Here is a 19423-nt window from a genome sequence, read left to right on the forward strand (position 1 = left end):
GGTCCTCTAGCAGGTAAGTGTTTCCTCTAGCATGATCATTACTCTTCTTGAATTTACTCTTTAGACAGAAGTTCAGCTAGTAGTTATTTACCCTTTTCCGTCTCTTGGAAAAAATGTGTTTCCTGTTCATTACCACGTACATGTCCGTGTAAACTGGTATAAACGTGTATTAACAAGTTAGGTATGGTATGCTTGGACAACCTAGAGCATCTTACTTTATACCATCATTTTGTTATCGTCACACTTTATCTTTATCATAAACTACCCATTTACATAATAAATATTGTTGTTTGCTCTAAGTACAGCTGGACATTCCACATCCGGAATTATTTTTGATGATTATGACTCCTCAAATCATCCACTCCATCCTCAGGACCCAGGAGGAACTGATCAAACCAAAACCAAAGTTAAGACATTGTATCTCTTCAAAATCTCATCTTGTGCCTTAATTTAACTCTCAAATTATCTTTGCCCTTTCCAAATTTCTTTTCATTCCGTGACAATACAAGTTTGTATACTAAAAGGCATTAGGAAACTTCACCAAAAATTTCTATATCTTCTTCTTTTCAATTTTTAAACACTGAAGATCCCAAATTTATTCTTTACCATAGAACTACTACTATATACTACCTCTGCCGAAGTGCCAAATTCATGATCATTTTCTGATAGGGAGAGGGCATATTGTGATAATGTTTACTACACATGGCATTTGGAGGCCAAAGTTCTTTGATTATAATTTTTTTATTACAATGAAATTCACATAACATAAAATTAATCATTTTAAAGCGAAAAATCCAATGAACTTGACGCAATTTCTCTTCACATGTTAATAACCATGGGAAGGCTATAACACCCTCTCCAATAATATGGAAGTCCCCTTTGGAAATAAAAACAGCACTGGGGGAAAATGTAAGAGAAAATAAGAGACAAATCATCCTATGAGGAAATGTTCCAATAATACCTTTTAACGGTAATTATTGAAAAATTGCTAAAAACTGCAAAACAGTAAGCATAAAAAATAGTAAGACATGTTTTGCCTTCCAGAATGTTAATACCTCAGTGACAGGATTGTTTTTTGGTTTTTGTTTAAGATTTTATTTATTTATTTATTTAGAGAACATGCATGCACAGGGGGAGGGGCAGTGGGTGGGGGAGAGGAAGAACCCCAGCAGACTCCACGCTGAGCATGGAGCCTGACATGGGGCTCAATCTCAGGATCCTGAGATCATCACCCCAACCAAAATTAAGAATTGGATACTCAGGGCGCCTGGGTAGCGCAGTCATTAAGCGTCTGCCTTCGGCTCAGGGCATGATCCTGACGTTCCAGGATTGAGTCCCACATTGGGCTCCTCCACTGGGAGCCTGCCTCTTCCTCTCCCACTCCCCCTGCTCGTGTTCCCTCTCTCGCTAGCCGTCTCTCTCTCTGTCTCAAATACATAAAATCTTTAAAAAAAAAAAAAAGAATTGGATACTCAACCAACTTCGCCACCCAGGCCCCCTGGATTGTTTTGCTTTGTTGTTGGTTTTTTTTTTTTTTCTATATTCATTACCAGATCTTTTTTGATTAATAGTATTTAAAAAGGAGAACACTTTCTTATAAGAGCAGTTACGATACTATTCCACATTATACAAGATCTTATTTGTCACAGATGTGGCAGACATATTCTCTGGGCTATTTAACTGAGGGGGGGAAAGAAAGAGATGGAGTTGCTGCTTTTTCATTATTTTTTTTTTATCATAACCATATTTGTGAACAAAATACTAAAATAGCTCTGATCGTAGTGAAGATATTTTTTTCATTTCCTCATTTTGCCTTCCACCTGTGTCTGATACACTATTAGATATGGAGGAACACATCATGGAAACACATCATGTGTACTCCGGGAGCATTTTTTAAGGACAAAAAGCAATTCTAGTAGACCCAAAAATAAAGATCTTCTTGAAACACCAAGGTTTTATGGCTAATTCCATGTTAATATTAAGTCAGTGGTAGAATGAAAATTTAAGTTCAGCTGACCTGAGTCCATTTTTAGGGCTCTATTAACTAGAACCTAATACTGGCCTGCCCATTCAGTTGGTAAGTGCAGAATCATAGCTTCTCCATTTTCAAATAAGATTAAAGTTGGCTGAGCTCTCTTGATATTTTCAACAGTTATTTTGACCTCAAAGATCTCTCTTTTCTGTTTTGTTTTCTGCCCTTCTTACTTTACGTACTTTCCTCTGCTCTTCCACACCAACATCTCCATCATTTTATTGACAACTTCTTCTCACAAATACTGTATGAGGGCACACTACAAAGTTGGTCATAAATTATTGACAGGTGAATCCACACACAATTGTGAGATGAGTTTTCTTGGGCTTCTGTGCTTCTGATTTGAAACCTGTTAAAATATAATGAGGCAATTAAAACAAATGTAAGAAATACTGTCCACTGTCTACATAATGCTAAAATAAATTGGCAAGGATATTGGTAAGGGTTTGGTGAGAAGAGTTTCTAAGTGGTTAGGTTATTGGAAAAGGAAATTTGAATTTAGATTGCGTTAGTTCTCAAATGGTAACAAAAGGGCCTTCATAATTAAGGCATAAAAATGACTCCAAAATTTTTAAAGAAAAATACTACTAGTCACATAAAATTAAATAAAGTTCCTAACAAATAAGAAAAATCATATAGTATTCTATAGACAGTTCTTTACTTATCTTTCAACCTCTTACCTAGAAGTATATTTATCAATAAAACAACAGGCTAGTGAAATTATCTTTGTGTATATTTAGTGAGTAGACCAAGCAGATGAGTTATTATTGAAAAGTATCTAGAACTAACTAAAGAATCATAGGGGCACCTGGGTGTCTCAGTCAGTTAAGCATCTGCCTTCGGCTCAGGTCATGATCCCAGGGTCCTGGCATTGAGTCCTGCATCAGTTCCCCTCCTCAGCAGGGAGTTTGCTTCTCCCTCTCACTCTCCCTCAGTGCTCTCCCTCTCTTTCTCTCTCTCTCAAATAAATAAATAAATAAATAAATAAATAAATAAATAAAATCTTTTAAAAAAATAAATGAAGAATCATAGATATCAAGGCCATTTAAAGGCAGGGAAAATAGCATTATATATTTTGATGCATTCTGAAGACAGAATTTATTACAATACAGTGATAGACAATTATGATAATTATAATGGGTAAGTGGGAGTAGGGCTCTGTTCTATTTGCTCTTCAGCATCCTGAAGGAGCAGTGTTAATTAGTCAAGCTTAAAAGGCAACACTGCTCTTCACTGTAAAGGCTATGGACTGGTACTCTTCATCTTGTGTGACTAGGCTAAAAGCATAAAACAACTTTGATTCAGGCCTCAGGGAGAATTCTGACAGATGTTCTCTAAAAGTTTTCCTTGATGTTCAAGAGTTTTTTTGGGTATGGACAGAGCCACGTTAAATTACTGCCACCCAGGAAACCAAGGCCTACTAACATCAAAATGTCAATTTGGGCCCACTTTTGTGATTTTAGAAAGAGTCCACTAGTCATATATTTGTTTAACTAGCGAAAGAAAACTCAAGATAAACAAGTATTATAAAAAAGTAGGACATATATTTTGTCAAAATTGTTAACAAATTCACTATGCTTGGGCTGGTGGAAGTGAAATAGTTAAGTGGTGTTTTAAATCAAAATGTGATCTTGCTCAGAAGTTTATATTATTCACACCCAAATAATGCCTATCAGAAGCAAATAAAAATCCACTCTGTAAATTTCAAATTAATTCTACAAACATTTAACATAATAATGTTAAGCACACTATCAAAAATAATCAGGCATAAAAAACAAATTATCCGATTAAAAATTGGGCATGGAGACATGAACGGACATTTCTCCAACGAAGACATCCAGATGGCCAACAGACACATGAAAAGATGTTCAATAACACTCATCATCAGGGAAATGCAAATCAAAACCACAGTGAGATATCACCTCACACCTATCAGAGTGGCTAAAATCAAAAATTCAAGAAACAAGTGTTGAAGATGTGGGGGAAAAAAGGAACCTTCTTACACTATTGGTGGGAATGTAACTGGTGCAGCCACATGGAAAACGGTATGGAGTTCCTCAAAAAATAAGAAATAGAACTACCCTAGGATCTAGTAATCACACTACTGGGTATTTAACTAAAGAATATGAAAGCACTAACTTAAAGAGATATATGCACCCCTATGTTTATTGCAGTTTTATTTACAGTAGCCAAATTATGGAAGCAGCCTAAGTGACCAACGATAGATGAATGGATAACGAAGAGGGGGTATATATATATACAATGGAATATTATTCAGCTTTAAAAAAAAGAATGAAATCTTACCATTTGCAATAACATGGAGCTAGAGAGTATAATGTCAAGCGAAATGAGTGAATCAGAGAAAGACAAATACGATATGATTTCACTCATGTGAAATTTAAGGGGAAAAAAAACAAATGAACAAAGGAAAAAAGAGACAAACCAAAAAACAGACTCTTAAGTATAGAGCACAAACAAATGGTTACCAAAGAGAAGGTGGGTGGGGAAATGGGTGAAATAGGTGATGGGGATTAAAGAGTATATTTATCATGAGGAACATTGAGTAAGATAGAATTAATGAATCACAATATTGCACACCTGAAACGAATAAAATGCTGTATGTTAATTATACTGGAAGTAAAATGTTAAAAAATAATAACAAAATAATCAGACATATAAGAAAATCAACATGAATGAGTAATAGGAGAAAAACATAATAGAAACAGACATACATGAGTATAAGACATTGGAATTATCAAACACAAATGTTATAACAACTATATTCAGCATAATCTAGAAATTAAAAGATAAATTTGAAAATGTTGGAAGAAAGCTAACAATTATAAATAGTGACAGAGTAGATTTGACAAAGAACCAAACTGAAATTATAGAACTGAAAAATTCACTAAACAAAATTAAAAACTTAATGGAGGCTGTTAACACCACATTAGCCACAGATGAGAAAAAAAAACAACAACAGTGAAATGGAAGATAGATGAGAAGTAAACATATAAAGAAAAAAGGATATAGGATTAAACAAACAAAACATATAGAGTGCTGTGAATGGGTCTATAATGTATATAACTGGAATCCCAGAAGAAGGGAAGAAAGATAGGGTGGAAACAACATTTGAAGCAAGTTAGCTGAGAATTTTCCGAAGCTGAAAAAAGGCACCAGGTTTAAAACATATATTACCTTCAAACAGCTGACCTTTCAAAAACAGTAATAAAAAATATGAAAACATTGTAACAATATCTTTGAGTGGCTGAGAGAAACAAACTACACATTTCTAATTTTATACTCAAAGAAAATATTCTTTTAGAAAAGTTGAAATAAAAACAGTTTTAGACAGAGAGAATTAAACTCTAAAATTTCCACTTTAAAGCAAATAGTAGAGAGTATTGTTCAGGTTTAAGGAAAACGGTTGAAGTGGAAGGTAGGAGAGGCAGAAATAAATGAGAAGCAACGCAAACCATAAACACTTGGAAAAGTCTAAATGAACTATATATCAATCTACACATCTTCTGTTTTCTAGGGCTAGATTTTTTACTGAATCTGAGATGCCAACAATTGTTGAGAGACTATTTATTTAACTAATACTGTGAAATAAATTCATCTAAGATGGGAATTTAGTAGAAAACCCTGCAGAAGCTGGGGAACAAAGGACTCTTCTGGTGTAGGAATAAATGAAAACTAAAACTACACCCAGAAAGAGTAACGGTGAGAAGTGCATGTCTCAATCTTGCCACCAAGTGGAAGATGACAGGAAAAAATTACATCCCCTGAGAAGTTGAACCACGGGCTGGGAGTTACACAGTTCTTCCATCTGAATCTATAATATCAGGGTATTTAAAAAAACAAAACAAAACAAAAAAACAAGCGGAGTGTTTTAGTAATCTCAGGTTTGTGGTGCCTTTCTTTGACTGGCAGAAGCAAACACTAATCCTTCGTGACAGGGCTCAACTTCAGTTCAGACCTACAGTGATTATAAAAGGCCAGCAGTTGTAAGACAGGTGCCAATTGTAGAGATTTAAAATGTGGGAAAGATGTGAGAGCATTAAAGTGCACAAAAATAATAGCATGCATATTGGAGAGGGAGTACACAGAGTAAAGAAATATTCCAGGGGCGCCTGGGTGGCACAGCGGTTGAGCGTCTGCCTTCGGCTCAGGGCGTGATCCCGGCGTTACGGGATCGAGTCCCACATCGGGCTCCTCTGCTATGAGCCTGCTTCTTCCTCTCCCACTCCCCCTGCTTGTGTTCCCTCTCTCACTGGCTATCTCTATCTCTGTCGAATAAATAAATTTAAAAAATCTTAAAAAAAAAAAAGAAATATTCTAATATATTTTTATATTGCCCAGGAAGAACATTATAAAACAATTAATACTAGACTTTGATGAGTGAAGAATACGTGTTGTAATCTTTAGAGCAACTACAAAAAATTAGTAAGAGTAAATTCTAAATTAAAATAAGAAAAAATGGAATCATAGAATTATTAAACAGTTCAAAAAGAGGAAAGACAAAAAAGAAAAAGTAATTTGAATGGGCTGTGCACCTGTACAGTATAAAAATTCTAAATGTATATGTGCCTAGTAATACGGCATCAGCACATCCAAATAGTTACAGAATTGTAAGTAGAATCACAGTGGGAGATTTTAGTATACTTTTCTCAGTAGGGGAAGAAGAAACATAAAAGTCAAAGAACTGCAATCACATGGAATATGTTCTCTGACCACAATGAAATTAAGCTGAAACCTAAAGCAAAGGGATAATTATAAATACAGAGATATTTATAAATTAAGAAATGAAATGCATTTCTAAGTAACTCATAGGTCAAAGAACAACTCAAAATGGAAATTAGAATATATTTTGAACTGAATGACAATAAAAATAGTTTAAAATTATAGTCTTTTTCTTTTTTAAGATTTTATTTATTTATTTGACAGAGAGAGAGACAGCCGGCGAGAGAGGGGACACAAGCAGGGGGAGTGGGAGAGGAAGAAGCAGGCTCCAAGCAGAGGAGCCCGATGTGGGACTCGATCCCAGAACGCCGGGATCACGCCCTGAGCTGAAGGCAGACGCTTAACGACTGAGCCACCCAGGCGGCCCCTAAAATTATAGTCTTAAATGAACATATTTGATGAAAAGAAAGGGGAATTTCAGGAGTCAAACGTTCATACAAGAAATCAGAGAGAGAATAGCAAAGTCAACGCAAAGAAATTAAATGGAAAAAAGTAATAAAGATGAGAACTGAAATAAATAAAAAATTTTAAAAAAAAAAGGACACAGAGGAAAGAGAGAGAGAATCCACAATGCCTAAAAGTTCTTTCTTTGAAGAGAGAAATTGAATCGGAAAACACACCTACTGAGAATAATGGGAAACAAACAAACAAAAAAACAGACACTTGCACATATGTACACACAGTAATAATAGAAACTTAGGAGAATATAATTTCATATTTTTCAGATATGAAAAAGAAAATAAATGACAATTACAATGAGGAAGACTTCAACACTTTGTGATGGTTCATTTTATGTGTTGACTTGACCAGCCACACCCAGATTCAACATTATTTTTAATTATATCTTGAGGGTGTTTCTGGGTAAAATTAGCATTTGTATCAGTAGACACAGGAAAGTAGATTGCCCACCCCAATGGGGGTGGGCGTCATCCAATCCACTGAAGGCTTAAATAGAACAAAAAGACCTCAGAAGGAGGACTTTGCCTTTTCCTGCCTCACTTTGTGAGCTGAGACGTCTCAGTGTAGTTCATCTTTTTCTACCTGAACCCTGGCTTTTATACCATTAGCTCCCCTGTTTCCCAGCCCTTCGTACCTGAAGGGAATTTAGAACCCCAGGTGGGGACCGCAGGCCTCCATAATCATGTGAGCCAATTCCTCACAATAAGTCTCCATGTATCAATTATTCCTCATTGTGTGTGATCAGTCAGGGTTCTTCAGAACCAATAGGAGATCTATACAGATCTTCTTCCCTAAAGAACCCTAGCCGCTGATCCACACACAATAAGGGAAAATTTATAATTATGCAAATGAGAAATATGTTTAAAAGTACTTTATAAAGTGTGAAATGTGGTTGCTTTCAAAATTAACAATAGCACGTGTCACACATTTACTAAGTGCAGGAGACTATGCTAAGTGATTTGACTTTTATCTCCTTTCTCTTAAAATCCCAACAGATAGATATTATTTTTATTTTCATTTACAGATGAGGAAAGAGGTGCTCAGGTAGGTTGAACAACTTATCCAATTTCACACAGGGAGTGGGCCAATCATTGTCTCAAGCTGAGAACTGACTCCAAAGCCCATGCTCTTCACCACAGTTTTACAGTAACAGGGATGACTCCTAACTGGACTGCTTCCAACAGGTGCCAGGTGTTCTCCTGGTAAGAAAGCTGAGGAACATTTGTGTTGACAGCACTAGATGACCACTCAGCTCCTTTTGACCGTAAAGTTCTTCTCGAGCCTCTTTTCTTTTTTTCCTGATTCACTCTTTTTCTCTTTCCTTCACCATTTCTCTTTCTCTCATTTTTATAAATGGCCCACAAATCAGATTCTTAACGGCTTGGCACGCTCTTATCTTTCTGAGAAAGGGTGTGAAGTTTTTTGTCTTTCCAGATACTTACAAGTTAGAGGAGAACACTGAGCCATCCTCCCAGAGCCATGGTCCTTCAGTCTGCTGGCGAGAAAGTCCTATCCAGAATGAATTATCAGGTCGAGAAGACATTTGCCTTACTATAAAGTCCTGTAGAAAAGCATAAATACAAATGCATGTCAAAGAGTCACAGAGAGTGAGGCAGAGATGATAGAGATAAAAAGTTGGAGAGAGTCTTACAGACATTGAGAAAGGGACAACATATTGAATCACCTTGGTGAAGAACGCATGCGTATACTGGCATCAACCTAGAGACGAGTGCCAATTACTGAAGATGCCATTGAGCGTCTCAAAAAGGATATTTCATTTCTTCAGTCTTTATGGTTTAATTTTCCAATAAAGAATAGATCCATAATGTCAAAATTATAATGCCTCCATGCAACTGGCCTGACAAGATCCAAGAATGACAGAGCCCCAGGGCAATTTTCATGGACAACAGGCCACTATCTTCTCAAATTGAATATATGAATTTATAACACTTTTGTCAAGAAATGCTTTGCAGAGTTAGATAAAAATATAAAAATAACTTAGTTCCACTTCATGTTTAATGAATAAGTAATTTGAGGTTTAATGACGACATTTGACAAATGACAGGAACATCAGAAAGCCAGACAGACTTCCATTGTCATTCCCTTTCTTTGCCACAATCTACTTCCCGTTCATTTTCATGCAAACTACAACTGTAGGGTAAGGCAGGACAGAAACACAAAAGTTGAAAGGAAGTGAAAGTAAATGTAGGAGTTACAGATTGTTTAGATTTATAGTGTAAAGTGTTTCCTGACTATTAATCCCTTCTTATAGACCAACTGAGTTCTACCCTTCATTCATGATGCATTATAACTCCCACTTTTTCTGTAAAACTTTATATATCCAGGGATCTCTCTTTAAATTCGTATGTCATTGATTGCCAATACCAGATATTTAACTTTTAGCAGCCGTTTCTTTCTTCTTACAAACTATATAAGCATTGAAATAGCAAGGTTACTTTTTAAACCTCTTTGCCTTTCCCAGTATCTTGCAAGGAGTAGATGATTTATAAATGTATATTATTACTGCTATTTTCCTTGATGATAATGATGACAAGGTGGAGAATTTTCTATTTTACTCTATCAAATTTAAGAATTGAAATCCAAACCCACAAAAATGAGTAGTGGCCTGATTGTTATAGTCAAGAGTGTATTTGAATAGATTTGCTTTAAAGTAAAACACACCGGGTGGTGCAGATGGTTAAGCATCTGACTCTTGGTTTTGGCTCAGGTCCAGATCTCAAGGTCATGAGATTGAGACCTGCATCAGGCTCTGCACTCAGTGCAGAGTCTTCCTGAGATTCGATCTCTCCCTCTGTCCCCCTCCCCGCCTCATGTACACACTCTCTCTATATATAAAATAAAATAAATAAAATCTTTAAAAAAATAAACTGAAAATATTTATTTTTTGAACTAATTAAAAGCATATTTTACTCAATACAAGCTGTTATTATAATTATGGAGACTACTAAATATGACTTTCTCTTAGGGAAAATTTTTTATAAGATTTTATTTATCTATTTGAGAGAGACAGAGGGAGAGTGTGTTAGAGAGAGAGAGAGAGAGCACGAACAGGGGGATGGGCAGTGGGAAGGGGATAACTCCTCTCTGAGTAGGGAGCCCGATGGGGGGGCCCATCCCAGGACCGTGGGATCATGAGCCTAAGGCAGACACTTAACCGACTGAGCCACCCAGGTGCCCTCTCTTAGAGAAAATTGTCATTACCTGGAATCTACCTCTATGTTTCTGCTCAATATAGACCACAGGTAATTATAACTGGAGTCTACACTTACCAGTTCTTCTGCACTGTCTATCTTCAGGAGGTTAGAGTGCAGTTGAGAGCATTGTCTTTTACTTCTATTCCAGGAAGCTAATGATGTGCTAAATAGATAACAGTTGTTCTTATGTATGATCCAATTAGGAGGACAAGAGCTGGAAAAAGCTCCTGGAAATGAAAGGTAAATACAATGAGGTTCATAACATACCGATTTGCTCTTTCAGTGCAAACACAATTCATCCCAATAATACTTAATAATCAATGAACTGCAAGTAATATATTCCATTTTCTGTTCAAATAATAGGGAATGATTTTTATAGAAGAGACCACTTTGAAATCCCTTCATTCATTTAAAATTTAAGAATGAATTAGCTATAAACAATGTTTCAGATAGTCAACCCTCTTTTACTTCTTAATCTGTCTTCTATGCTTTCACCTTTAGTCCAGAACTCCCTTTCTTCATGATAATTCTTAAAATAAATGAACTCAAAATCAATCTTCAAGATATACAGTAATTTCATGTTAACTTATTTTAAAATTTGAGATCCATTTAAGAATGCAACTTTCCTAATGAGAAACATATAAGAGCAATTATTCACATTATAGAGTATTGCTGCTTTGTGTCTTTAGCTACTTGATACAAATAGTGAGACGATATGGGTCCAGAGATGGAAAATTGAAGTCAAAATATTATCATAGTCAATTATGATACAATGAAAAATAAAGGTCAAGTGTATATAAAATTGTAATAAAAGTAATGATATTGTATGATTAAAGAAAAACAAATAAAACCAGAGTTTTCAGGAATGTATCTATTAGGTCTATGTCTTTTGTATATATTTAGTTCACATGCAATTCTTAATTCTTAGCACATTTTCCCTTCTTTCCTTTTCTCTCCCTTTCTTCCTTTCTGACACCCAGTTTCCTATTCTATCTATGGTACTTTAAAATGTCAATTCTCAAAGGTGGGAGAACACATTTCTTTGCTCTGCATCAAATTATACAATCTCCTACAGAGGTAGGAGAGTAGTGATCAATCCCGTAGAAAGTGATCTATTCGGGGGCACCTGGGTGGCTCAGCCATTAAGCTTCTGCCTTTGGCTCAGGTCATGATCCCAGGGTCCTGGAATCGAGCCCCGCATCAGGCTCTCTGATCTGCGGAAAGCATGCTTCTCCCTCTCCCACTCCCCTTGCTTGTGTTCCCTCTCTCGCTCTCTCTCTCTGTCAAGTAAATAAATAAAATCTTTAAAAAAATAGAGAAAGTGACCAATTCATTAGTGATTTGAAGAAAAAAAATCTAACTTAGAAATGGTTGCCCAAATGCATGGGATGTTTATATCACTTTATTGTATATATGACAGGGGCATATTTTACTGAGATAATACTGATGTGTTCATTCCTTGAATGCATAATCCTTGTATGTAAAAGTACTGTCTTTACCCACCCTACTCCAGGCCTTAGCCCCAGTAATTAACTTTCCTGCGTAAAGGGTTCCATTCATCTTTTAATCCTGCCCTTGCCTGTGGTTGTGGGAGCCTTGGTAGGAGCCACATGGTCTTCTAAAGATGATTGTGTGGGTTGACTGTGGTTCTCTTTATTTCTTGATGGAAAGTTGTCATTCTTCAATGGGTTGCTCCCTGAATTGGATCTCCAAATGGCTTCATATACCAACAACAATTATAGTGACAGAAAAAAAAGTCATTCTACTATATTTAAAATTATAATTCCAAAATCCATATTTTTGTTGGAATACAAAGGGATATATTTTTCATTAATGATAAATAGATAACACATTGCTAATTGAGAGGTAGAAATAGATGAGAGATAGATAGATGATATATGATAGAATAGATGATAGATAAATAGATGGAAAGAAATTATTACTTCCATGAAGGTGTAGTAAAAAGGAGAAAAACAAAGCAGATAGAGAACAAAGAGTATGGAAGAGAAAGCAAGAGGCACATGTAATACCATCAATTGGAGCCATGATAGATTTGAAATAGTAATAAATATTCTATCTTTCTTCTGTTATTTAAAAATGAGAGCTCCTTGAGAAGACTCTGAAGGCAAATAATACCTTATTGACAATAGAACGTGTGAGATACAAAATCTAAAGGAATTCATTCACCCAACACAGAATGTCTACTTAGTAAGTACCTCAGTTAATCCCTGATATTATTCAGAAGAGTTTAGATTAAAGATCAATTTCCTTAAATCATGAGATTCATAACAATAGTTCATAGTCTTTTTAGAGAATTTATTTCATTAGGAAGATAAACACCATATTATACTTTCTTCTTCACCTCCACTGGTTTCCTTCCTTTAATGTATCTTGGGAATTTCACAGCTTTAAAATCAGCTATTCAAGGAAGATAGAGCAATATAGTTAAGAGTATGCATTTTTTAGAAGCGCCTGAGTGACTTAGTCAGTTAAGCCTCTGACTCCTGATTTCAGCTCAGGTCATGATCTACGGGTCATGAGATGGAGCCCCATGTCCGGCTGTGTGCTAAGTGTAGAGCCTGCTTGAGAATCTCTCCCTCTGCCCCTCCCCCACTTTCACGGGCTCTCTCTCCCTCTCTAAAAAAAAAGAGAGAGAGAGAGTATGCATTTTTTCAGTAAGGTTGCCTAAATTTCTAATCATGGCCTTACCACTAACTAGTTTATGGCCCTAGAAAATCAAATACACCTCCCCACCTCTCACTTCTCTTACAAGTAAAATGAGTATTAATAGCACTGATTCAATGGGGTTAATATACCGATTCAATTAGATTATGCATGTCAAGCTCTTTAAAGAGTGCTTGGCACATAATAAATGCTTATCAAATGCCTGTTGTTGTTGTTGTTGTTGTTGTTGATCTCCTCCACCAATACTCACCCATGGTACCCAGGACCACAGCTATCACCAGTATTAACAAGCATAGGATTCCCAAAGTCACAGCAATGGGACGCCAACGAGGAGATGTAGCCCAAGTTACTAGGAAGCCAGAGGGAACAGAAATTAAAATGAAGAAATATGATAAATCACAGAGCACTTCAGTTATACAGTTCATCAAAATCTGGAAAATTCTAAAGTGAACCATTAATCACTGATATGCAGATAATCTAGTCATCTAGGATTATCTGAATTTTCCCTCACATTTAGCATACCTCTTTAAGGTTCTGGAACTATAATTTCAGCACAGTGCCCTGATATCTGTACACTCCTAATTTCAGTTTCACACTGATGGTCCTGACATTACCAGAGTTTCTGAAATCCCACTCATTTTTATAGAAGACAGCTCACTTTAGGGGAAATAGCCCCGGTTACTGAGGACAACCTTCTCTTTTCACTTATTTGTTGCATAGCCTTGGGTGAATTACTCCCTCTGTTTATTCATTTCTCTTTGTGGAAAATTGGGGTAATAATACCTCAGAGGATCATTGTGGGAACTAAATGAGCTAACACATAAAAGCATCTACTCTAGGGGCTACTAGCACGATATACGTAACTCACTGTTTGTCAACAAATACGTAGAAACATACACCTGCCTCCCTACATCTTGCATCATCCAATTTTTCTAGACCTCCTCAACTGGTTGAGCAAGAAAAGAATTGCATAAGTGATAAAGGGAAAATAGTTGTGCAATATGAGTTTCCATAAAGCAGAAGAGACCAAATTCTCATGTCAAAACTTATGAATAATCTTTCTCTTGATAACAAGAAACTCATTTTATGTTAATACCACTGCACGAAGGATATAGTTCTGTCTTTGAGGAAAAGCATTACAGAGAATTGCCAAATAGGAGAAGCATAGAGGAAACTACATGACTCATTCTATTAAGGGAGAGAGCTTGCAATGCCTTTCTCTAGATTTTACTCCTTTTCTATTATATTTAAGACTCCTGTTCCGCAAATGGAATCTTTTCATCTAGCACATATCTTTTTCTTTCACTAGTATACAAAAGAGTCCCATTTGATTAAAAAAAAATCCAAATCAATGTCTTACCCCAAAAAACACATTAGATTCATGATTCCAAACCCCATGACTTTGGAAGTCCCTTTGGCCTCTACCACAAAAATCACAAATTTGTTTTTTCCCTCACCTATCTTCTCTCTTTTCATTCTTCTCTTTCTTATCTCCAACATCCTGATGTTGTTCGTATATATTTAAGTTTCCATGACTTCCATTCTATGATTTACTCTTTTCTACTAAACAAGCAAGTCACTCCTACTGAAATTCTTACATCTTTGCATTTCATCACACTTATTTACAGTTTCTTACTGCTGGAGTGTCTATTTCTACAGAACAGAGAAATTGTATTTTCTTTTTTTTTTTAAGATTTTATTTATTCATGAGAGACAGAGAGAGAAAGAGGCAGAGGCAGAGGGAGAAGCAGGCTCCCCGCTGAGCAGGGAGCCCAATGCAGGACTCGATCCCAGGACCCTAGGATCATGACCTGAGCCAAAGGCAGAAACTTAACTGACTGAGCCACCCAGGTGCCCAAGAAATTGTATTTTCTGCCATTATAATAATTAAATTAAATACTAATAATTAGTCACCAAATGCTTGCAATGAGGAAAGATATTTCAAAATATCTTCAGTGACTTCTGAAAATCTTTTAAAAGGTTTTCAGCTTACAAATCATAAATCTCTCAAATTTTCTCCAAAGAAGTGTTTTAGTTGATGAGAACAAGAACATTGAAGCAGAAAGAAAAGATACCTTTCTTTACGATCACAGGTCTCCCAGTGATGCCTTGAGAGTGGAAGTCTAATTGAGTATAACCATCTTCATCCAAATTTTCTACCTCAGAACGGGATTCCATTGTTCTACTGAGTTCCTGACTGACACAGCATTTGAGAGCTCTTCCCTCTCTTTTCTTAAGACAACTGCCTGTGGACAAAAGAGGATGTATGAGTCAAATCATGTGGGGTAGTCATTTACTGAGTTTTAACAAGTCGAGCTTAAGTAACTAGTCCAACCAGATATAGCCAAAGGCAGGAAATGAAAACCATGCTGTGGTAAGTTCCCATTTGTACCTTTAGATCCTGTTTCTAAAGACAGATGAGTTTTAAGAAAAGCATAAGGCAGCACAATAGAGAGATCTTTGTTTCAGACCAAATATAAGAAAATATAAGAAAGAATTCATGAAACGTGAATTCATACATGCATTCATTTATTCATGTACTTGCTCATTCACTGAACATGTATCAAATGCTCATCTTTTCAAATGGCAGGAGCTGAGGATATAGGGATAAAAGATACCTGTGAAGAAGCTCATTACCTAATAGAGGAAACCTACAGACAGGTATGTGAAGGATGCCATAAGGAGGTGTTGTAACAACAGAGAGGAGAAACAAATCTCTTTAGGATTTGTCAGGGATTGATAATTCAAAGTAGTAATTATTTATTGAACAATTACTCTGAGCTAGGTACCAGCTATTGCACATGTTTTCTCATTCAATCTCAATGTTCCAACAAGTCCATATGGTATATATTTATTTTATTTTTTTAAAGATTTTATTTATTTCTATTTTGAGAGAGAGTGAGAGAGATCACAGAGGGAGAGGGAGAAGTAGATTCACCACTGAGCCTGATGCGGGGCTCAATCCCAGGACCTCAAGATCATGACCTGAGCCAAAGGCAGAAGCTTAACTGACTGAGCCACCCAGTCAGTTTATTTATTCAATTTTCAAAAAAATGAGATATAGAAATTTTAGTCCCTTAGCCAGTTTTAAGAAGCTAATAAAAATATTGAAGCAAAGAATCAAACCAAAGTGTACTTTTGCTGCAAAATGCATGATCTTTTCATATACTTATACTATAAGTACGTAGTCCCCCCTATATTTGTGGTTTTGCTTTCCATGGTTTCAGTTACCCCCAGGTAACTGTGGTCAGGAAGCAGATGATTCTCCTGATGTATCATCAGAAAGTCAATAGTAGCCTAACCCTACTTCACAAGGCCTATCTCATAGGTATGCATGCATAGGAAGAAGAAAAAAACAGTGTGTGTGTGTGTGTGTGTGTGTGTGGGTGTGGGTGTGTGTGGGTGGGTGTGTGTGTGTATGGTTCAGCACTATCCTTGGGGCAAGCATCCACTGGGCATCTTGGAACATATCCCCGAGATGAGAAGAAACTAGTGTGACAGCTTATGGAGAATTCTGGGACTGAAATATTATGCAAAATGCCCAAATTAATGAGATATGGAAAACACTTATCATTACTGGAAACCAGAAAGGTACCCAACCCACTTACAAGACTATGAAGCAAGCAGAATGAAGGAGACATCTGAAAGAAAGCCAGACACTCATTAAAGCAGTGAGGACAGATTTCTTTCAGTAATACTATTATAGTGGAAAAGAGGGACCAGCATGAAGGAACTCAGTGTCCCCAAAACAAAATACTAAAGACTTTTTAAAGGTATGCTAAGGGAAAGACACTGAGTGGTATTAAGGGGTGTTAATCCACGTGAAGATTTGTTTGTTGGTGCTTATCGAGGAGAGAAATAAAATTCTCCTGTCTTTATGATGGTGGCAGCCATACATGTTAAAGCAAGATTGTGCCTCCGCTGAAGTTAGACTCTTACCCTCCCTCAGGGACTGGGAGAGTGAGCGTTATCTCTCTTAATTCCCTGAATGTTTGCACTTTGGAGAGATGGCTCTCAGGTACTTGAAGAAATACTTTCAAGTGGTAGGTTTACTTTTCAAAGGTCAGAGAAAGGAATTATAATTGCAAGCTTTCTAAGGTAACTGCTATCACCAAGTTTTGACCGGAACAACAATAAATTTTCCTGGAAGCACTAAGCTTTCTCAGGCAGGCATTTCCAGAGGGGGTGGGTGAGTTCAATATCATCCCAGGGACATTAAAGTGCCAGATGATGTCAAGTCTCTTAGTGCAGAAGTTTGGATGGAGATAGTGTAGCCAAGAGCTCTGCGGTTCTTACTAACACATATCAAAATGGAAGAGTCAACAGAGAGTAAATAAGAGAGTTTCTCCCTCTCACTTAGCCTGCCATGGAAGTTCTGCTAACTTTCTGTAGACACGTTGCAAAGTAGTCACGTGGATCTTAATCTCAAAGTCCATCAGCATCCCAGTTCTATAACTCGGTCTTTGGAAAACGGGATTTTTTCACAGATTGTGTATCTGGTTCAAGGAAGAAAGTTCAGCCTGCTAACAGAACAGTAATGAGGCGAGCACCTCCCAGGCAATAATAAAACGCTGGTTTTTTCCTGTCAATCCAGGCCCCCCTATGGGAGAATTTTGTGTAATAACTTTTATTTTCTAGGAATCTCTTCCTCTAATCACAATCCTAGAAAAACAATTGGCTCTCTAAGCTGTCAAAGAGATTTTCAATAAATGTAAACTTTAGTCTTTTCTTTTTGTCTAGAATTAAAACAATTGAACAGTAATTATACAAATCACTGACAAAGTGGAAAAAAAATCTCTCAGTATTTCAAGGGGCAGGAGGGGATCGGGGGAACAATCCATGTATTCAGAGAAAAATACCCCTGGTTAAACATTAATGTAAGAAACAGGCGAAAAACAAACCAATCGATTCAAAGCAAACAACAACAAACACAGCAAACAACAATTATCTAATTCATATTCTCAGGGAAATTAAATTTGATGAAAAATTGCATTCATACAAGTTTGTCTTAAAAGAAAACTGAAGGGGCGCCTGGGTGGCACAGCAGTTAAGCGTCTGCCTTCGGCTCAGGGCGTGATCCCGGCGATCTGGGATCGAGCCCCACATCAGGCTCTTCTGCTGTGAGCCTGCTTCTTCCTCTCCCACTCCCCCTGCTTGTGTTCCCTCTCTCACTGGCTGTCTCTATCTCTGTCAAATAAATAAATAAAATCTTTAAAAAAAAAAAAAAAGAAAACTGAAGAATCTGAGAAGAGTTCTTAAAAATGAAAAACACATTTTATAAACTAAAAATACAATTAATTGTATCAAGAGTCGGATTAAATGTTACATCAATAAGGCAGCACACTCAGAATAGCTGAATCAGTCCAGTCATGTTTTCATTTCTATATATATTTAGCTGCTGTCAACAGTAGCATTTGCTCCCGGAATTAAAGCTCAAAAAATAATATCTTTCCTACACAAATATCTGTTTCATTAGGTTTACTAGAATAAGGGTTAAACCAGCAAAAGAAAACACAAGAGAGCCTGAGGCATGTTCAGGGTGATTTTTTGGAAAACTTACGTAAATAAGTGAATAAAAATAAATAAATAGATACAAATAAATGAATAAATGAATTAAATAGAAAGTAAGATTATTAAAAAACAAATTAGCATTCACTTAAAACTGTAGGAAAAAAATATTGCGTCTTCAGGAGATAGCAACCTTCCAAAGTATCTTCCCCATTAATGTTCACAAATCTCCAAAAAAGTCCTCAAATTTCATCTCTAATTTGAAGGCTAACTTGGATCTCCTTCATCCCTTCTTCTCTCCCTCCCTCCCTTTCTCTCCCCCCTTCTATCCATTAAGCAATTAAACATCTATTAAACACTTACCGTATTCTCAGAAGACTGGATACAAAGAAGAATGAGACCCAATCCCCATCCTAATTGGTTTCACATTACATCTGGAGGAGAAAAACAAAACAAAAACAAAAACAAAAAAACCTTAAACTGTTTAAGTACCTCCAGTTTGGACAGACCACAAAAATTACTTAGCTTTGTTCACAACACTCTTTCCAGTTTTAATTTAATGCTTATAACAAATGAGGTAATTGACATGGAATTCTTTCTTAAGGTTTACAATTTTTTAAATAAACCAAAGGCTGTCTTTATAATCAATAAATCCTTCATAGTTAAAATGTGCCTTCATGGGGCGCCTGGGTGGTGCAGTCGTTAAGCGTCTGCCTTGGGCTCAGGGCGTGATCCCGGCGTTCTGGGATCGAGCCCCACATCAGGCTCCTCTGCTAGGAGCCTG

General features: G+C 36.5%; 1 protein-coding gene across 4 annotated transcripts; it reads right to left on the reverse strand.

Moving 5' to 3' along the window:
- Positions 1-722: 722 nt before the first annotated feature.
- Positions 723-19076, reverse strand: CLEC7A (C-type lectin domain containing 7A). Of its 4 annotated transcripts, none has more exons than XM_087855611.1 (6): positions 19003-19076; positions 15207-15377; positions 13382-13480; positions 10522-10673; positions 8674-8792; positions 723-2381 (listed from the first exon to the last, which is right to left on the reverse strand). In XM_087855611.1, the coding sequence occupies exons 2-6, from the start codon at positions 15307-15309 to the stop codon at positions 2246-2248; spliced, it is 609 nt and encodes a 202-aa protein (XP_087711737.1). In that variant the 5' UTR covers positions 15310-15377; positions 19003-19076; the 3' UTR covers positions 723-2245. The 4 variants fall into 4 exon arrangements, with proteins under 4 accessions (XP_087711737.1, XP_045637160.1, XP_087711738.1 ...); XM_045781204.2 differs by lacking the exon at positions 8674-8792 and adding an exon at positions 12026-12163; XM_087855612.1 differs by lacking the exon at positions 13382-13480.
- Between the last annotated feature and the right edge of the window lie 347 nt (positions 19077-19423).

This window comes from Ursus americanus, chromosome 25 (assembly GCF_024610735.1).
Source record: "Ursus americanus isolate L20-20 chromosome 25, mUrsAme1.1.p, whole genome shotgun sequence".
Taxonomy (NCBI): Eukaryota; Metazoa; Chordata; class Mammalia; order Carnivora; family Ursidae; genus Ursus; species Ursus americanus.